Here is a 20,517-nt window from a genome sequence, read left to right as displayed (position 1 = left end):
CTAGTACTGATGTTACCCAGTTTGGTAATAAAACGTCTGCAGGAAAACAACCAAGCTCAGAGAGCACCAACGACCTCACAGTATGAGATTTCTGTGTCAACATCACAAGTCAAGTGCCGTCTTGTTTGTTTAACACTCTGAGAACCATACTGCGCTGCCAGCTGAATCCATACAATATCCTCAAGGACCCTAAAAGACCCAAATGTCATCTTGGGCTGTCTCAGAATGAGGACAGTTGAAGTCCAAAATCCCTTGAGCGCAAGAAAATGGGAAATAGGTTGGAGTTTCTTAATGGATTTTGTAATGGAGCTTGCCATCAAAAGTAGGATGTTGCTCTGAATTCATTCAAAAGGTGGATCAATCCAGCCTAAAATTATTGAATAGCATTGATTCATCAAGTTTTATACTGGAATCTATCCATCTTCCCTGTAGGTGCCAAGGTCTTAGCAAATTCTCTACTAGAGAATCTTTCATTTCCGTGGGGGTGTCACGCAAGTAAGTTGCATTTTCATGAATTCTGCATCTATGAGCCCCTGAAAACTCAACTGCCCGTTAGAGATGGTTCTCAAGGCTGTAGATGTGATCAGCTTTCCATAAAGAAAAGCCCATGCTGAACGTAATTACAGTAGTCTGCACAATAACAATTATCACACTGCTGAAGTGTGGAAATTCATATATTTAGGGAGGCGCTTTGATTGTGAAACCAATCATCCTACAGTAATTTCCATCAACCCAACAGAATTGGTTCTTAATATGAAGCAAAATTATTACCCCAAACTGCTTTTGTTAGCCTTAAGGATTTTAGATGGCCAGGCCTGGCCCAAACCAATTATTCCATAATTATTTACTGAAAACATTTTGTTCAAGCCTGCTGTTTCTCGCGTTATAAACCTGGAGTAACTACTCCCAAAGTAGTTGCTATAATTCAAGTATGTTTTATCTAGTTTCTGTTAATGTTTTGGTGGATAAATTTCAATCTGTATGCATGCTTGGAAGATGCCTTTCATTTTGTCTTTATCATAGCTCTTAAGCACTTAAGGTGGGATGAATTCATATATTGTATAAAGCTTTTTCTTTTGTTGTGGAGTGGATGTATTGTATGAACCTAACCATCAAACCTTTCTTTCTGAATCAACAATTGACATTGAAACATGTTTTGTGGCATTGCTGTTAAATGATAAAAGGTTATATAGTTTAAAAACAAGATTGTGATTGATATCCAAAACCAGGTTGGATAGACAGAGAATAGTATTGAAGATTATATTATATATTAATGTGATAACAACCATTGTGGTTTGCATACTATGATTTGCAACTTTAGCATGCTATATAGTGTTGGAGAGCTGCTGACATATTGAGAAGATAAATTCAAGATTCCGAAAAATTTTGATACACTTGAAACCTTGGACTTTTCCAACAAAATGTTGTTCAATCTTCCTTCCTTCCTTCCTTCCTTCCTTCCTTCCTTCCTTCCTTCCTTCCTTCCTTCCTTCCTTCCTTCCTTCCTTCTTGTTCATTGTTAGAAAACTGTTTACAATTTCTCTCAACTGTTGACTACTTCCATCATCACAATAGAGTGCTAACACTTTTGATAGATTTTTGAAAGGTTTATTATTATTAAAATTGAAAAGTATTGGGTCAGTAATGTTTCAAATAAGGCTTCTAATGTAAGCCAACTAGCTATCAATGACGTGTTATTTCATGGACACTTTTGACCTTGTTTTTCTCTCTCTTTCTCTCTCCCTCCCCCTTAGTGGCATTTGATGACTGTCAAGAAAATCACCAATTGAACTTTGAAGTTTCAAGCCCAGACTTCAAGGTGGAACCCAATGGAGCTTTAGTTGCACTGAGAAATTTATCAGATGCTGAGAGAGCTTTAGTCATCCGTGCACAGTCAGCCTGGGCAAAAGATACAGCAGAGGTATTGATTGTCGGCAGAAAAGAAAAATCTGGTTCTTTAAAGGTAAGATGGAAACAAACATAAATCAAACATTTCTGATGATGTGCATAAATTAGTTGTGCACACAATGATACGATAATAGAATTTTTCATTTTAGAAGTTGAACAAAACTAAGGTGTTAACAAAAGGATCGGACTATTTGCAGGAGATAAGTTACTGAATCACAGAGGAAATTGTTCATATATTATGCAGGCAAGGCTATAAACTTATACACCCTTGTGGATACCAAACTAATTGGTTTTACTTCCAATTAAATGTAAGGAGTTTTGGAGTGCATAATAAATGGTGCAAATTAATTGGACTTCATTTTACCTTTTAACCTTAAAGCCCTATCTGATTTAAATAAAGGTCTCTAAAGTAAGTAGTGGGGGATCCAAATCTACAGAGGCTTAATTTTTTAAAAAAACCTTCAGAAGAAATTAGATTTGAATATTCACTGGAACATATGCTTTGATGGAGAAGGATATCCCTCTTTTCATTCCACTTAACTTATATCACTCGATGTAGCATCGGATGCATGTGTAACGATTAATGTCTAGGGAAATCATCAGGAAGATTCTAGAAAGGCCTACTCAGGTTCAAATTTGGCTTATAAAAAGTCAAAGCAAGTCAGGTTGACTGTTCCATAATACCAAATGATGCAGCAGGATTTGCAAAAACATTTTCCCCAGTAATTTAACTTTATTAACAGCTGTGATATACATACACATATACACTGTAGGAGAAGAGCAGGCAGAGCTGGAGGGTGGAGTTAAACATGTCATTAGCTTAGATTTCTTACGTTGCCACAAGTTCAAGTCAAACTCCTCTTGAATATTGTTGAACCTTATGTGATGCCAATTTAATACTGAGCTTTAGGTTAGATTAATTAATGTCAGGTGCAAAGGATCAAGACCATATGTTAAGATTTAATGCTCAAAAGATTTAACACTGATGCTATTACACAAGAATCTGTTTGGTGTAGCTAAAACCTGGGAGACTGTGAGTTCTAGTTCCCCCATAGATCACAAAGCCATCTATGTTACATTGGGCCAGTCCTTCTCTCTCAGTCTTAGGAAGGAAGATCACTTCTTAAAATCTTGCCATGAAAACTGCAGGGCCATCACCCAGAGTCATTTAGCCACCAAATTTGGTTTATATTTGAAACTTCCAAATATTTTTCATGATTATTCTTGCTGAATCAATCACATGAATAATTTGAAGCAATTATTCGGCTTGAAGTGAGATCTATCAATTCACCCCCAATAATCATATTAATTATACTGAATGTTAAACTCAACTGAATTAATTTAGTTGTTCTCCTGGCCAACCAATCCTGGCCCCATCTAAGTATGGGGTTTGGTTCTTATTATTTGGGGAGTGCAGTTCCTTAGATTCCTTTCATAAGATGAAATTTAATTAGTTTTCTTGGAAATGGCTAAGAAATCAAAGACAACTTTTTGAAAACAGCAGCAACAACAACAACAGCAGCTTGCGCCCTGATCCAGGGAATGAGTCAAGTTTCAAATAAGACAGCTAAGCACTGTCTGCCTTCCTAACGTGTGATCTCCCTGACATGCAAGCTCTACATAAAGTTGATAAGCTCAGTCTGGGAAAATAGAAGGGAATGAAAGAGATAAGGTTCTCAGAAGCAAGGAGAGTTTCTCAAGCTAGACATTTTGAGAAAAGAAGTTGAAAATAAGCCGATGAGTTGGCAGGAAGAGAGAACTCTTACTGGAGTTTTGAAGATGGAGGAGAGGATTGGTTGGCAAACTTAGTTGGATTCAGGCAGTTTTGGCTGCTGAAGAGCTACAAGTTCCAGGTTGTAAAAGGGTATGAAAAGACCATCAAGAGATCCAGACTGAACAGAAAAATCATCATACATGCATGGATGGATACCCCAAAATTAAAGAGAATCAGAAAAAAAACACCCAGCATTACATCTACTCAGGAAATTGCCAATTAAGAATATTTATTGCCTTTGATCAACTTTAAGGGAGAGTGGAACTTAGGAATACACAGATTTAAGTTGGTTACATTGATAATGGGAGGGAGGAAGGGAGGGAAGGAAAGGGAGGGAAGGGAAGGAGAAGAGGGAAGAGGAGAGAGGAGGAGAGGGAAAGGAAAGGGAAGGAAGAGAGAAGGGAAGGGAAGGAGAAGGGGAGGAGAGGGGAGGGGAGGAAAGATATTCTATACATTTTTATAGGAATTCAGTCTTATAAGAGGCAAAAGATTCAAGGCCTTTTTTCAAATTAATTAAAACATTCCCTGCCGATGATGTAACCAAATAGCAAAGGAACAACTGAGATAGCCTTCATTTCTCTACTGTGGCATTTAGCAAAGAAGAAGATATGACAGTGACTTAGAAGACAATTAAACCAGGTACCTTCACAGACCTATAATTTAGGATGACAAGGAAGCCATAATGAGGAGATTAGAAAGGATGAGTGATCCATTCTCTGATTCTTCCACTTAGCTCCCTGGCAGGAGGCAGTGTCATTGTTTTTCCAGCAGGAATGAGTTTTTCACCAGAAATCTCCCGTGTAAAGGCCACATTAGCTGTAAAAGGAAGACCGAACAAGCTTTTAAACATTTCCCCTGTGCCTCTAATGTCTTTTGATGTGACTTTGAGCTGGGTGGAAATCCTACGCAGGGTGTGTGCGCACACAGCTTGTTTTATCCCTCACATTGGGTGGACTTCATTTGAACTGTGGCATTGAGACCACCACAATCTTCCGCCAAATTTGAAAGTTTTTTTTTAAAAGCCCAATTTAACTTTCACATTAAAAAATCTTTCTTTTCTTTTTGGTCTTCCTTGAACAGATGTCAGGTTGTTATATCCCTAGCCTTTTCTGTGATGTCCCAATACCTCAAAGATTAACAGAAGGATAAATTCTAGTTCGTCTCTGACAATCATCATTCTGCTCTGTTTCCTCCTCCTCTTCTTCTTCTTCTTCTTCTTCTTCTTCTTCTTCTTCTTCTCCTCCTCCTCCTCCTCCTCCTCCTCCTCTTCTTCTTCTTCTTCTTCTTCTTCTTCTTCTTCTTCTTCTTCTTCTTCTTCTTCTTCTTCTTCTTCTCCTCCTCCTCCTCCTCCTCCTCCTCCTCCTCCTCCTCTTCTTCTTCTTCTTCTTCTTCTTCTTCTTCTTCTTCTTCTTCTTCTTCTTCTTCTTCTTCTTCTTCTTCTTCTTCTTCTTCTTCTTCTTCTTCTTCTTCTTCTTCTCCTTCTCCTTCTCCTTCTCCTTCTCCTCCTCCTCCTCCTCCTCCTCCTCCTCTTCTTCTTCTTTTTCTTCTTTTTCTTCTTTTTCTTCTTCTTCTTCTTCTTCTTCTTCTTCTTCTTCTTCTTCTTCTTCTTCTTCTTCTTCTTCTTCTTCTTCTCCTTCTCCTTCTCCTTCTCCTTCTCCTTCTCCTTCTTCTCCTTCTCCTCCTCCTCCTCCTCCTCCTCCTTCTCCGACCCCAAAAAGAAACTGTTGAATTCCACAAATTGCATCATGTGACTTTCTAGTGTCTTTCACTACCTCTGTGGTCTCACAAACCTACCTACAAAGCAGAATCCAAGGGAGAGCCTTCATATTGTCACTGTTCTGGATGACATATATAATGATGTTCTTTTCCTTCACTCATTATAAGCTCCATCAAAGTCTTTTCTGAGAAGCATATCTCTTTTTCTACACTCCTGCCATGCAAAGATCAGAGAAGAACTAGCAATTTTAAAGCAAGAGAGGGGGGGAAAAAACCCCACCGAACTATGTAAGTGAGGAGCATGAATAATTCTCTTTGAAACAATAAAGAATTAGACGCGCTTAACTTTCTCTCGAGTTTGCCAAGTTTGGATGTCCGGCAAGGGTTACATCTTCCATGCAAGTGTGGGAAATTAAGATTCACCTGGAATGTAGGCTTTTGAGTGACATGGTTTTCAAGGAAACACAAAGTCCAGTTAGTTGCCTTTTGAGAAAGCCCCTTTGGGACATGCTTTACTCAATTAGCTCATTTTTTTTGGAGTTTGTGTGATGCACCATTCTAAAAGTGCAATCTGAATTGCTTAGCTAAAGTGTAGCTATGGTTTGTAGCTTGGTCTGTCATACAGTCACTGAGTCAGAAAAAGTAAGGGCTCTTCAAAAACAACTTTGTCAGTTGAAATATTTGGGGGGACTCTAACCAGAATGATATTTTCATCCCATTTCAAAGTAATAGGTCTCGCTCCCTCCCTCTCTCCCTCCCTCCCTCCCTCTCTCTTAATAACGTTCTAATGTATTGGGTTAATCCAGTCCAATTTATTATTGGTAATTATTATTTGCTCAGCACATGGTACATTAAACTGTGTTTGGGGAGCCATTTATTAATTGGAAAAACACTTCAGGATGATCGTGGCATGTAATAAGTATCTTGATTAAGACTTTTTTGAAAGCCTGCAATGACAGAAGAAGGCTATTAATCTTGACCCCTCCATAAGAGGCAGATACTTAAAACTGTGGAAAACCTGTCCATCATTCACAGATTACAGGAACCTGCAAGAGACAAATCAATCAAGAAATGACATGCTTATCAACAGAAGACTCTTAGGTGAGAACCAGAATGAGTCAAGCGAGCAATCTGTGAATGACGCTATCAACACTATTGGACTTGAACAGTCTTGGGTTGTCTTTTTTTTAAATTATTGTTTTATTTTGAGGAAGCTCAGAGATACAACACCTCTTCTGCATGGAGATTCTTGGCTTTGTTGCCAACTCCAGATCCAGATGGGACTAGGATAATGGAACTGTGTAAAGTAGCTTCCAATGGTATATAGATTGAACTGGATAGCTGTGATGGCTGGGGAATTCTGGGAGTTGAAGTCCACAGATCTTAACATCACCAAGGTTGAGAAACACTGAGATAGACCAATGCGCCGATGTGGCATGACGCATTGGAAGAAGAAGACTGCAATTGTGCATCTTTCAATATGGCTTTCACTCTTGATGTCTATAAGCCCTATTTCCTTCCCTAAAAATAAAGGAAGAAGTATATAGATAATAGTCTCAAAGGTGTTTTTTCAAAAGGCAACTGGAAGTTCCTTGTTTTTCCTTGAAGACATTTCAATTCTCCTCCAAGAAGCTTCCTCAGTTCTTCTTGGACCAGAACTGTCTACAATATTCCTTTCATTAGATAAAATACCTACAGAAGAAGGTTATGAAAATCCACCAAAATCTAATTAGCCTTAATCATTGGTTGGCCTCTCACAATCTCTCTCTCTCTCACACACACACACACACACACACACACACACACACACACCCTTTCTTTGAATATTAACTGGAGTTGGCATCAAGAGTTTAGATGAAAAATAGTGTTGTTAAAGGCACACAAGCTACAAGTGCAAAATACCATTGGTATTTTAGGTAGAAATGGTTTCTGGGGCTATAAAATATCTCCTCTCTTTGGAAGGAGATTTGCAAGCTGCCAAAACGTTCTGCGCTAGGAAGTGTGACATTTAGTGACATCAGTAGCTGGAATATCTTGTTATTTTTATTTATTTTACTTTGGGCCCAGTGAAATTGCTGTCAGCTTCTGAGTGAGAAAACTGTGAAAACTTCTAAAGTTTGGCTGTCAATATTAAATCACCGAGAAATATTACTCCAGCTAACTCTTCCAGCCCGCCCATCAATAATAGCTGCTGAGCTTTGTCCTTTGGAGAGCTGAAATTTACAATGAGCTCAAACGTGGCTTTTGTGGCCAAATAATGATGGTTATGTTTTGTGGCAGTGCTGGTTTCCAAAAGAGGTTGTCCTAAATCCCAGTGTGACAAAAATCAATTTTCAGATGCAAATTAGGGTGTCACCAGTGACATTTTTTCATGCCCAATAAACTCCTTGTCTAGGGCTTTTGAACATAAAGAAGAAATTGGTGGTCAGGCACCGCAGGAAGATTTTAGCCAAGTTCTGTCTGATGCTACACTAAGCAGTGATATATTTAAGGAAAAATTCTGGATGGAGGCGGGAAGGTTTAAATAAGTTTCTGACTTTCATCCTCTAATTTTGGTTTATTTCCAGCTCCTCTTCCTTTCCCCCCCAAAAGTTCCTAGGATTCTCAGTAATGCTGTGTACCTGATGCAATCCTTCTTTCTGTTTTGTTCAGCAATTGTTTGCAAAGACTTCACAAAGATTGTGGCTTATATCACCTTTCGCTACTAGTGCCCATCCTTCTCTCTCTATTCCTTTCCATTTTAACAGTAGATACTTCAATAGATGGTTCTTCCTTCATAGCCCTTCCCTTCTCTCTTCCCCTTCCCCTTCTCTTCTCTCCTTTCTTTTCCTTTCCTTTCCTTTCCTCCCCTCCCCTCTCCTCCCCTCTTCTCTTCTCTTCTCTTCTCTTCTCCCCTCCCTTGCCTCCTTCCTTCTTCCCTCTCTCCCTCCCTCATAATTTTTCTCATTGTCTCTCTTAATCCTTCTCTCTGTGTCAGCTTCGCTTCTCTCCTTTCCTCTTCCTCTTCCTCTTCCTCTCTCCCCTTCACTGAAAACTGTCTCAAGCCAAACATAACTCTTCTAGCAACTTGAGTTGATGCATTCTGGAAGTTTTCTTCTTACCGCCTTGAACAATGAGGCAGCACTGTTTGAATTCCCTTGAGTGGACCTGAGCTGCCTGCTAAGTAACTTTTGATGAAAACGCCTAATCTGGACAACACAATCAGCTGAGAACATGAAAGTACATTTCTTTGGAATTCAATATTATATAAAGCCTGAGCTGGCACATTTAAGAGCAGGATGCTTTTGAAATTCAAGGAAGAAGAAGGGCAGATGATAGATTTGACCTTGTATGTGATACAGAATTCTTTTCACTGCTGTTTAGAGGATGAACCAGACATATTGGATGTTGCAAAATTGCATTACTTTACACAGGGCTTTTTTTGTCATAGAACGCTCAGAACGGAGTTCCGGCACCTTTTTGGGATGGAACCTTGTAGGGTAGGCAAGGTGGGTTGTATGACATGTGTGAGTTCCGGCACCTTTTTCTTTTACAAAAAAAGCACTGACTTTACAGTGCATTTGTGATCTTCCTCTAAGCAAGAGGTGTATTATTTTCCCCTCACATACAGTATATGCAGATCCAGTTTAAACCTTTATATAACGAAGAGGCCGTAATAAACACAAATGGATAGTTCTTGTTTAGCTATCACAGCTGTTTTTGTCTGAATGGCAAATATAGGCGACTACAGGGAATAGCGGGGGGTGTGTGTGGGGGGTGGGCGGGGGGGAGGGGCAGAATGGTTAGCAATATAACTTTCTTGCCCTGGTGCAAAAAAGAAATAAAGTTGCACCTTGAAGCTTTTTTTTGCACAAGAGTGGTAAAGAGAGAAAATTTCTGAAAACATGTATGTTCTGAAAATATAACATGAAAGGTTATGTTGTATTCACACAGCAACTGGTTTGAATTCTGAATTGAGATGTGCTTAGACCAGAAATACACAGGTTTGAAACCTGCATCTATAGATCAGTCTATCAGTTATTATTGGAAAGATTGCCAAGAACAAATGCTTCTGAAAATGTTTGAAATTTATATGGTACTGTCTGGAAGTAAGCATGAATTTGAAAAATAAGTCTGTCTTGCACATTAGCTTTATCTTATTTGTTCTTGTTTTATAATTAGATATGTTAGTAGACTATAGGCAAGCTGTAGATGTAATATATATTGATGTCAAAGAAGCATTTGAAGGCGACACATAATTTGTGGGATGGATTTGTAAATGAACAAGTAGAGAGAAAGATCTGGAAGACTGAGATAAAATTCCCAACAAATCTTGATAGATTAATGGCTTGACAATCAATATGAAATTCAGTGATTTGAAATGATGCCTTTGTGTAGGAAATGGGTGTAAGACAGAAAGTATTTTGTTTTGTAATGAGCGCTTGTGGGGGGGGGAAATAGAGTAACAAGTGATTGCAAACTCAAAGTGAGTCAGCAGTGGAATGTGTTTGCACAAAAATGTACGGTACTTTCAACTCTAAATTGCATTAACTATAGTATAGTTTATAAATCCACTTTGCTCTTCATTAAGCAGCCTCCATCTGGGTATCACCCTTCAAGAAGGATTTAGACAAATTGGAACTGGTTCAGAAAAAGGGAACAAGAATGACCTGGAGTGGCTGATGGAATTCAGGGCAGGGCAGGTTTTCATCCTGCTGACTAGTGACCTAGATATCAAGAATAATAAATATTTCCCAAGACTGCCCTGTAATCCAGCAATTTAACTTTAGATTAATATTCAAGGGGCTCCAACAAAGACAAGGGGGTCAAACTATTTACCAAATTATCTGAAGACAGCCCAAGAAGCAACGGATGGGAACTAATCAAGGAGAGAAGCAACCTAGAACTGAGGAGAAATTTCCTGACAGTGAGAACAATCAACCAATGGAACGGGTTACCCTCAGAAGTTGTGGGTGTTCCATCCCTGGAGGCTTTCAAAAAGAGACTGGACAGCCACTTGTCTGGAATGGTATAGGGCAGGGGTAGTCAACCTTGGCTCTTTTATGACTTGTGGACTTCAACTCCCAGAATTCCTGAGCCAGCATGGCTCAGCTTGGAAACCTCTCTCTTTCCCCTCAGCATGGCTGGCTCAGGAATTCTGGGAGTTGAAGTCCACGAGTCATAAAAGAGCCAAGGTTGCCTACCCCTGGCTAGAAGACCTCGATGGTAACTTCCGATTCTATTATTCTAGGTTCTAGGTCTATGTGCTAGATTTTCATTTATACTTACAGCAATGAGAAAGAGGAAGAAAAAACAACAACAAATGATTGGTTGAAAAAGGTTCAAGGATAAATGATGTGAATTGATTTCCTAGGAGTTTGTAATCATAGTCAAAATGGGGTTTTTGTCAGCTTTAGAATATCCTGGGGCGAAGCTGAGGAATTACTGCTGGAGTTATAAGACGTGACCCTGTTTCTCCAATATTTCTATTCTTTCCCTCTAAATTACACCGTCAGAACTCCTTCACACATAGATAAGGGTGTGACTATCTATCGCTCAGAAACTAGTCAGGCCAGCATGCAATCAAGTATTACTACACAGTGTTGAGTTTCTGAGGATTAAAACAAACAAGCCCTCCAATTGTTGAACAATCGTATTTTGTTCACACTATTCCTGAATGGTTGAGGTTGAAGCTCAAATGCTTTGGCCATGTAATGAGAAGAGGACTGATCGGAAATAGCCCTGACGTTGGGAAAGATTGAAGGCAAAAGGAGAAGGGGACGGCAGAGGATGAGATGGTTAGATAGTGTCATCCACACAATGACACAAGGGCCAAGAGACAATGGAGGACAGGGACAACAACAACAACAATGGAGGACATGGGGACTGAACAACAACATGAATTCCTAAATAGATATATGCTTACTTGCAACTCTCTCTGTAGTTATAATCTAAACATCTGTGAATTTTAATTATAATCTGTTTTGAGAACCAATCTGGGATGAACAAAATGCATAGATAAAGGAGAAATCGTGCCAGGGTGCTGTGAAGAAAGTAACTCTGTTCTCATAACTACGATACAAGAGAAAAATTCACAGTCAGAAAAACGAATTCACACTCAGGCACCTGAATGCTGTTTGAAATATTAAATACAAATTGGAATTTAATGATCAGGAATAGCAGCCTTGTATTCAATGGAAGCAAGAATAGCTCGCTCGGTCGCTCTCCGAAAATGATATGGGTACATTGCCTTAACTACCCTTCGCAGGGTTGTTGTTTTTTTAACCAAAAGAAAGAAACTCCTATAATTTTATCTCGAATTGCTCTCTCTGCCTAAATCTTAGAGAGAGCTAGGATGGGATCATTCAGACTCCTACAAAGAATTGTATAAGTAGCGGTGGGTGCATCTCATTTTAACACCGGCCTTCCTGGCAGTTGGGAAAATGGAAAACAGGCTTCGGTGCCTTTCTTCTCTGACAGACCGACTCCTACTCCTGCTCTTCTTAGTGACCAAGAAGCATTCTTCTAAGCAAGAGCTCAGATGATTAAGACACAGCAGGTACTAAAAGTCATCTCCAAGCCATTGCTGTTGTAATAACTGAGAGTTCATTAAATTGTCGTCTCTGATTCTTCTTGAGCAGCATGGCAAAAGGAAAGTGTGGGCTGCAGAAAGGGAAAAAAGATAATGACTGCGTCAATCCTGGCTGTTCAACAAGGGCCTTGTCTGAGTCTAAAGCGAGACCAATTCAAGCTGAGAAGGCAACTTGGTTGCGTCATAGGACACGAGGAGATCACTTTGTAAGCTGTGAGTTTCTTGGGAGCAATTCATCCGAAGATTGACGATGGCTCCCTTAAATGAGTTTCTGCTGTCCCTGGTTACTAGAGACAAGGAGAATCCAGATGTTGTTTTTTAATGTGCAGTGTGGATAGTTAATTATCTACACTTAATTTTAAGAAGCCTCTATGTGACTCTCTCTTTAAATAGAGCCATTTTGGTCTCGAAGTTAAGGCACAAAGCTAGAAAGCAGTTGTCCTGGAGTTCAAATCCCACCTTAGCTATGAAAGGCAGCTGGGTGACCTTGCGCCAATCCCCAGGAGACTATGAGTTCTAGTCCCACTTTAGGCATGAAAGCCAGTTGGTGATTTTGGCCTAATCATTAGGAGATGGTGAGTTCTAGTCCTGCCTTAGCCATGAAAGCCAGCTGGGTGACCTTAGGCCAATCATACTCTCTCAACTCAATGCACCTCACAGGGATGTTGTTGTTATGGGGAAAATAGGAGGAGGAAGATATGTTGGATACATTCACTACCTTGAGTTATTGGTAAAAATAATAAAGGCGGGGAATGAATGAAAGAAAGAAGAAGCCGTGATTTATTCCCTCTTCATCTCAAGTGAGCAAGGACAACCTGTTTAGATTGAAGACTCAGAACAGATACTCCATTTGCCAAGTTTGGGCAAACTCAACTGTAATTGTTTAGTTTTAGCTGACTGGGTGAAGGTTATCTTCTACACCGCAACATGCATCAGTTTTCCCTCTTGGTTTAGGTTCTACCACATTGCCCTCTCTGGAAAGTGACCGTGTTCATTGTTTTCTCATTTGCTTTTCTGCTGTGCAAATTTGGGGTGTCTCAATACCTCATTGAGAAAACAAACAAGAAGGACGGCATGCCTCGTTTGCATAATCAGTTGCTCACATGCTATGAAATGCTGCCAGTAAATGAGGCCAGGAGGAACTGAAAGGTGCAGAGGGGATGAAAAATGGTAAAAAGAGCGCCATCTTGTCTTTTTGTAAGCTTAACAAGAAGCTTTTTCATACATTTCTACTCGGAATCACTGTGAAATGAGCTAAACATTTTCTTACTGTGCCCCAATAAATTGCCTTTCGTTGGCGTATTACATGGAACGCGTATTACATGGAACGCGCGTGATACAAGGTCGCACCTTAAGGGTTTGACCTTATTTGCACCTTTGTGCACCGAATTGTTAAGCTCTTCACACCAAGCAGTTAATGTCTGTTAAGTAATTGGGAGGAAGAGTAAATGCAAAAACCAAGCTGTGAAATGGATTAAAGCTCTTGCAGTTTTTTGTTTTGTTTTTTGGGAGGAGAGAAAGTTGGAGTGAACTGGATTTAAAAAAAAAAGAGTGGTAGGGTCTCCACCCCCTCCTAAGTAAGCATGTTATCACTATCCATTAGTTAGTTCATTTTCCACAATGAAGAAACTGGTTGACAACAAGCAGAACATCCATTCCTTAGATCTTTCTATGCAAAATGGAGATTTAGGTGACGGACTCAATCTTCTACTTCTCTCTGAATTATTCTGTAATCACATTGCAGATTTCTGGCTTTCAATGTGACCAGTGCCATACATTAAATAAATGAATCTCTCTGAATTGCACCTTCATCTTGATAAATCTTCAAGGAAATTGCGGTAGGTTGCTCCCATGGAAAACTAGAGGAGTGACTTTTAATTCTTCAAATAGCTGTGGTTTCATAAACCTACTTGAAATGTCTTTCTAGGGGAATTGGCTATTTTTTAAAAAAAATCTCAAAGAATGCAGAATCATCTTTGTCTTTTGAATGAAGTGGATCCCACACTCATGACTATTGAAATATGAGTCCCACCCCCCTTCTGTTATTGGCAGAGAAAACATTTTAGGTACTATATGTAAAAAAAAAATACCTATTAGAACAAGGCAGACTGTTCTTGTCCAGAATTTTTGAAATTCAATCTCCCATCAGTTCCTGGACAATTGCAAAGGTCTGGACATCCTGTAATTCACTGTCAAAATGTGATGTATGGACAGAGCTGTGATCAAACAATATTCCCAGGTATGCTTTTTTCCTGGTGCAGAAATATAAATCTTAGTATTTTTAATGCCTTCTACACGGAAGGGATGTATGAATGACCGATGAATTTGTCTTCCTCATAATCAGAAGATCAAGTCATTCAGCCTAGATGGGTTCTTTCCGTGGATTCAGCATCTAATTGGGGATTAAGAAGGTAGTTATGGATTCTGTGGAACATAATGAGGGCCAGAGATAGGCAGGGTTAGGGTGTGTTCAAAGCAGAGGATGAGTTACAGTTCATGTTTCAGGGAGAATTGTTCAGCCAACGTTCTGATTTGAAGACACTTCCTAATGGTGGTAGGTAAATAGGCAAGATTAGATTAGAAGAGTGGAATCAAATTTAACATGGAAATTGAAGTAATTGATTTGATTTTGAGATTCTACTAATTTAGGAAGAAATTATTAAAGCTTCAGATCTGTTTTGGGTGCTGGCCACTCAACATGGCACTCTACGCAAGCTGAGCCAGATTTAATTTGATGTATGATTGCATTGTTTTGTTCACAAAATGTCATGTTGCTTCAACCACAATTCTACAGGGTGTAGCTGAATAACAACCAATAATCATCTCACTAGCAGACCAGCTATCCATATATACAAATGTATAACACGTAATAATATAACGCAACCCTTGTAATTAAAAACTTGGTGGATAACACTCCCATAATAATTCAGACATACATGGGGGTCTTCCTCCTCATCCCTCCCCAGTGTCACTATCCAACCCTTTTTTTAGGAAAAAGCTAAATCTGTTGAACTGAGTAAATGAAGGCAAAACAAAATGAACCTCAGCTTTTAACAGATAGACGTTCAAATATGCCAGAGCTAATTTTTCCCCTGGGGAGTAGGGGGGGAGTCGGTGCACTGCTGTGATTTTTTAGGAAGACAACCGGACTGTTCGCCTTGCTCACTCATCAATCTTGCAAGTTAATCCCACTTTTTTAGGTCTCACTGGACTCCTCTGTTGAGAAAGGGGATTATTCCTCGTAACATACCATCCCTCCAACCCCAGAAGGAATTTGCAAAGGGCTCCTGCTGTGAGCTCAAACTTCTCTTCTTGTTATATTTGTTTAAAGTAGCTTCCCTTTATAAGGATGCCAGCAGAGTTTCCATAGACTCATAGGGAACATTTTTATTTCAGACACGACCTCCAGCTTTGGGAGCAGTGTGCTTGCTTGCTAGAGCTAATAAAATATCTAAAAGTAATTTTTACACCCCACACTATTGCTTTAGAGAAATGAGAAATGGTTTTTTTGTGCTTCATTCTCATAATGGAATGGAATCCATATTGGATATGCATCCCAACCTATATCTGTAACTGCACGTCATGGAATATTAGATGCACACGTACATGTTCATATTTATTATTTTTTGAAGTCACCCTTGGGGTAGGCTGTCAGCCGCAATGAAATCTTGGCAGGAAGGGTGAAGTATGACTTTGGGCAGAGAAAGAATTGACAATTTGAGCATTTGAATTAGTTGTGGCCAATATCCCACATTTGGGAAGAGAATAACAGAATAACAGAGTTGGAAGGGACCTTGGAGGTCTTCTAGTCCAACCTATATCCTATCATTCCGGACTAATGGTTATCCAATCGTTCCTTAAAAAACCTCCAGTGATGGAGCACCCATCAATTGAAGTGATGAATCACCTCAAATGTTATTTAAAACATTAAATTTGTGGAGAGGAACCATATGAGCTGTAGCTAAGTAATTCCTACCTAGAACTAAGGAGAAACTTCCTAACAGTGAGGACAATTAACCAGTGGGACAGAAGTTGCCTTCAGATGTTGCAGGTGCTCCATCACTGGAGGCTTTTAAAAAGAGACTGGACATCCCCTTGTCTGAAATGGTATAGGGCAGGGGTGTCAAACTGCCAGCCCGCAGGCCGGATGCATCATGCCAAAACTGCGCCCACCCCAGCTCTGGTAATGGGAAAAAAGTTGCGATATGTCGCAACACGTCACATGACGTTTTGAGTTTGACACCCCTGGTATAGGGTCTCCTGCTTGAGAAGGGGGTTGGACTAGAAGATCTCCAAGGTCCCTTCCAATTCTGTTATTCTGCTCTGTTCTGTTCTAATTCCATGTCATTTTAATTAATGTTAAATGAAATCAAATTGTAATTCTCATCCTGGCCCATAAACCGGCAGATCTTGGTCTGAAAAAAAGTTGTTTAACCGAAGTTTACTTTCTTTCCTAGTCTGCCAACTAAAAAAAAAGGGGGGAGGAAATGCGTATTTTCTGAATTACTTTCTGCAGATGTATGAAAGCCTGATAGGAAGAGAGTTTACTTGAAATCCATTTGCAATGCAAAATGTCATGGCTGTGGTAGACTTTACAAGAAAATAACCCATGCCTCTCATTCTGGTGAGTGGCACATGAGTGAAAGGAAGGGGGAAACTGATTAGCAGATGATATTCCTTTGCCCGGCGTTTCAGACAATGAGCTTCTTGGGAACTAATGAATTCAGGCTGAAGTTATATTCTGCGAAGACATACCAGACAATGGTGTTATGACGAATAGCACAGACTGACAAGATATAAATCATCTTCTGTATTGCAAATATGTACTTCCCAAGGAATGCACAGCTTGTCTCCCAGTTGTGAATATTTTTTTAACTAGACAAGAGAATGCATCCATAACACATTTGCTAAAGGGAGGAAAGATCTGGTGGTTTGATTTTTCCAAACAATGGATAAACCTGGGGTGCTGGCTAAAACATATGAAGAGCGGTTGCAGGACTTGGGTAGGTCTAGTTTAATGAAGAGAAGGACCAGGGGCAACAGGATAGCAGTCTTCCAATATCTCAGGGGCTGCCCCAAAGAAGAGGGAGTCATGCTGTTCTCCAAAGGACCTGAAGGCAGGACAAGAAGCAATGGATGGAAGCTAATCAAGGAGAGAAGCAACCTGGAGCTAAGGAGAAATTTCCAGACAGTGAGAACAATTAATTCGTGGAACAACTTGCCTTCAGAAGTTGTCTGTGCTCCATCACTGAAGGCTTTTAAGAGAGAGTGGACAGCCTCGTGTCTGAAATGGTATAGGGTCTCCTACTTGAGTAGGGGATTGGACTAAAGACCTCCAAGGTCCCTTCCAACTCTTATTCTGTATTTATTTTCATGACAAGACTTCACCAGCATAGTTCAATATCTCTTTCACAGAACCCTCAAGTGTCTTGCCAATAATGCATTAATTCATGGGAAGGGCAAGAGATGATAGATAGATAGATAGATAGATAGATAGATAGATAGATAGATAGATAAGGTAAATAGGTAGATCGCCATGAGGTTTCAAGGGAAACACAAGTCACCCCTATGCCATGTAACAGCTGCAATGCTGTCCTTCAATTTTCTCCTTGGAAGTAGTTTCCTCACTGTGCTTCCCTGGCTGGTTGGTTGGTTTATTATAATAAAAAATGACAAAGCAATACCATGAGAATAACACATCAATATGATAATCAAAAAGATGATTTAGGCCTTTAAGCCCAGAATAGCATTGATAAATCATCTAAAATAAACATAGGGACATGATCCATAAGTTAAAGGTAAAGGTTCCCCCGCACATGCGTGCTAGTCGTTTCCGACTATAGGGGCCAGTGCTTATCTCCGTTTCAAAGCTGAAGAGCCAGCGCTTGTCCGAGGATGTCTCCGTGGTCAAGTGGCCGGCATGACTAGATACCAAAGGCGCACGGAACGCTGTTACCTTCCCACCGTAGTGGTCCCTATTTTGCTACTTGCATTTTTTTATGTGCTTTCGAACTGCTAGGTTGGCAGAAGCTGGGACGAGTAACAGGCGCTCACTCTGTTACGCGGCACTCGGGATTCGACCCGCTAAACTGCCGACCTTCTGATCAACAAGCTCAGCGTCCTAACCCACTGAGCCACCGCATCCCTTACATGATCCATAGGAAGGCTTTTTTCTCCTGTTGCAAAAAAAAAGCCCTCTGAAGACCCTGGTTGAGAGGTCAGACCAGTTAAATTTCTTTTGGTTAGGCGGTTGCACGCCTGATCACCCAGGATACATTTAATGGTCGGTGTAGCATTGCACAATCATTCTGTTTAATGAGCAGCATGCTATCATCCCAGCCATAGGCAGAATTTACAGCTGGCTCAAATGAAAATATGCCCAGTAATGTCAATAATGATTGAAGAAATAGCTTGCCCTGTTGATAGCTAAAAACAACAGCCAATCCAAATGTGTATTTTGCTTCTTTTTGCCAATTGTCCTAGAGAATAATTTATGCTTAGACAGCAAGGAGTAGTAGTAGAAAAGGAGAAAGAAGGAGAAGGAGAAACAGTGGTAAAAGAGGACGAGGGAAGGGGAGAGGAGGAGGAGGAGGAGGAGGAGGAGGAGGAGGAGGAGGAGGAGGAGGAGGACTGTGGTAAAAGAGGAGAGGAGGAGGATTGTAACAAGTTAACAAGGACAATTTCAGATAAAGAAAAATATGTATATTTAAAACAATGTCACATTTATTTTGCTTCTGCAATGCTATATGATACTCACATGGTCTGATCCAAATGGGCAAAATGTTCTCCTGGAGCAGGGTTAGATCTGGGACTGTGTCAATGGGGAATCATCAGGAATCTACTTCTAGATTATTGCTAAGGAAAGCAGTTGATGAATAAATTCAGGCTAGGAGCTACACTTAATTTAAAGAAGACTTGTCTTTTTATCCTGGACAGATATTAATTATATCCCGAGCATCTCTTTGAAGGCAAGAATATATTGCATTCCAGACAAGATCAATTTCCCCATTAATCTGGCAATGTAGCTGCCACGATTGGACATAAAAAAATCGCTAAAAGATGCCTTCAAACAACTCCAGTCTGCCCCATCTCTTTATTGATCCTCATCTAAACAAGAGGTCCATAACCTTGCAGAGACCACACACGTCCCCCAAAATATCAGTGTATCTTTTTTTTTTTGTAACAAGAAAGAAGGGGGGAAATTCTCAAAAGAATAGGAAGTAAACTAGGAGTTGGGTTTCATTACTTTTGTTTTTCTTTAAAAAAATCATTTTTGTGCAAAGGAAAATAAGCGTTTCTGCCTCTTAGTGGTGGCTTATGCCATTTATCTCATTTCTTTCCCTGCATTCCTGTAACCTCTCACTCTTCCCTATTCTCAAGGATGAATCAGAATGAATATTGGGATGATGTGGGATAAATCAGAAGCCGTGGTAAACTTTCTATGCGTCGAATACAATAAGAGTTTGTTAACAGAGGATTTTGAAATTTTAATCTTGTACATTCCCACCCACCCCCACCCCTTTTTTGGAGTTTTTTATTTTTATTTTTAATAAAATGAAAAATCTGGGGGGAAAAATTCAGTACCTCTCAATTCCCCTGAAATCCTCTAAAAGTCAGCTGCCCCTAAACATCTGAACCGGTTCCAGCTTCAGGCTGTTTTTGTGGCATCAGGAAACTGGAGCTATTTCCTTTAAATTGCCATTGGGGATTCTGCCAAATGGGAAAGTGAATTTTATTAATTTAGACTATGGGAAAATGTTATTGCTTCATTTCTGCTCTATCAAACTGAGCCGAACTCATATATTACTGGGCTTCAAGCAGAAATAAACCCACGGGTCCCTTGGTCAGCCATAATGGGATACATATGGATCATCTCACCGAGGACGAGTTTGGTTCCAGGGTGATAGATGACAGTCCAGCCCTTCACTCATTCCCGCGACAACTTCTAATCAAGATTTTGTTGTGAAGAATGATGGTGTTTGTTAGTAGTAGGCCGGCCGGCCATTCATTTAAATTGTAAAAGGCATTAGGGTCCCTAGGAGATTTTTCCAACAGATAGGTAGAGAGATAAACAAGCAGATTGGAGATGCTATCTCTGATCTTGAGAAACCCTCAATAATGGTCAGGATTTTCCCTCCCCCCCAATTGAATCAGTATATTAGCCTGTAGAATGTGATCCGGTATAACCAGGTATGGATCAAAAGTTTAGCATATTTAAAAACAAGAGAACTTTTACAAGTTTTAATACTATAAGCTACCTAGAGGTACCTTAAGGTAAGATTAACAGCTAATAAATTATACAAATAATAGTTTATAGATGATAGATAGATAGATGATAGATAGATGATAGATAGATAGATAGATAGATAGATAGATAGATAGATAGATAGATAGATAGATAGATGAAACATCTGCAAGAAAACCACCAACTCAGAGAGCACCAAGGACCCCTCATTTCAACCCTGAACTATAAATATTCTCCTTTATCAGCTTTTTTTTACAAATTATTCTGAACATGGAAATGATAAAACAGGATCCTAACTGTGCC

General features: G+C 39.8%; 1 protein-coding gene across 1 annotated transcript in view; it reads left to right on the top strand.

Annotated features, from left to right (window-relative positions):
• The window catches only part of CDH13 (cadherin 13), a 396,356-nt gene that overhangs the window by 158,428 nt on the left and 217,411 nt on the right, over positions 1-20,517 (top strand). Inside the window, exon 3 of the mRNA XM_081335863.1 lies at positions 1,755-1,963. Within this exon, the coding sequence (XP_081191989.1) occupies positions 1,755-1,963 (209 nt within the window). The remainder of the gene's footprint in view (positions 1-1,754; positions 1,964-20,517) is intronic.

Source organism: Vipera berus (assembly GCF_964194415.1).
Source record: "Vipera berus genome assembly, chromosome: 10".
Lineage (NCBI taxonomy): Eukaryota > Metazoa > Chordata > Lepidosauria > Squamata > Viperidae > Vipera > Vipera berus.
The sequence above is the reverse complement of the archived record's forward strand: the minus strand, read 5'-3'. Positions and strand labels throughout refer to the sequence as shown.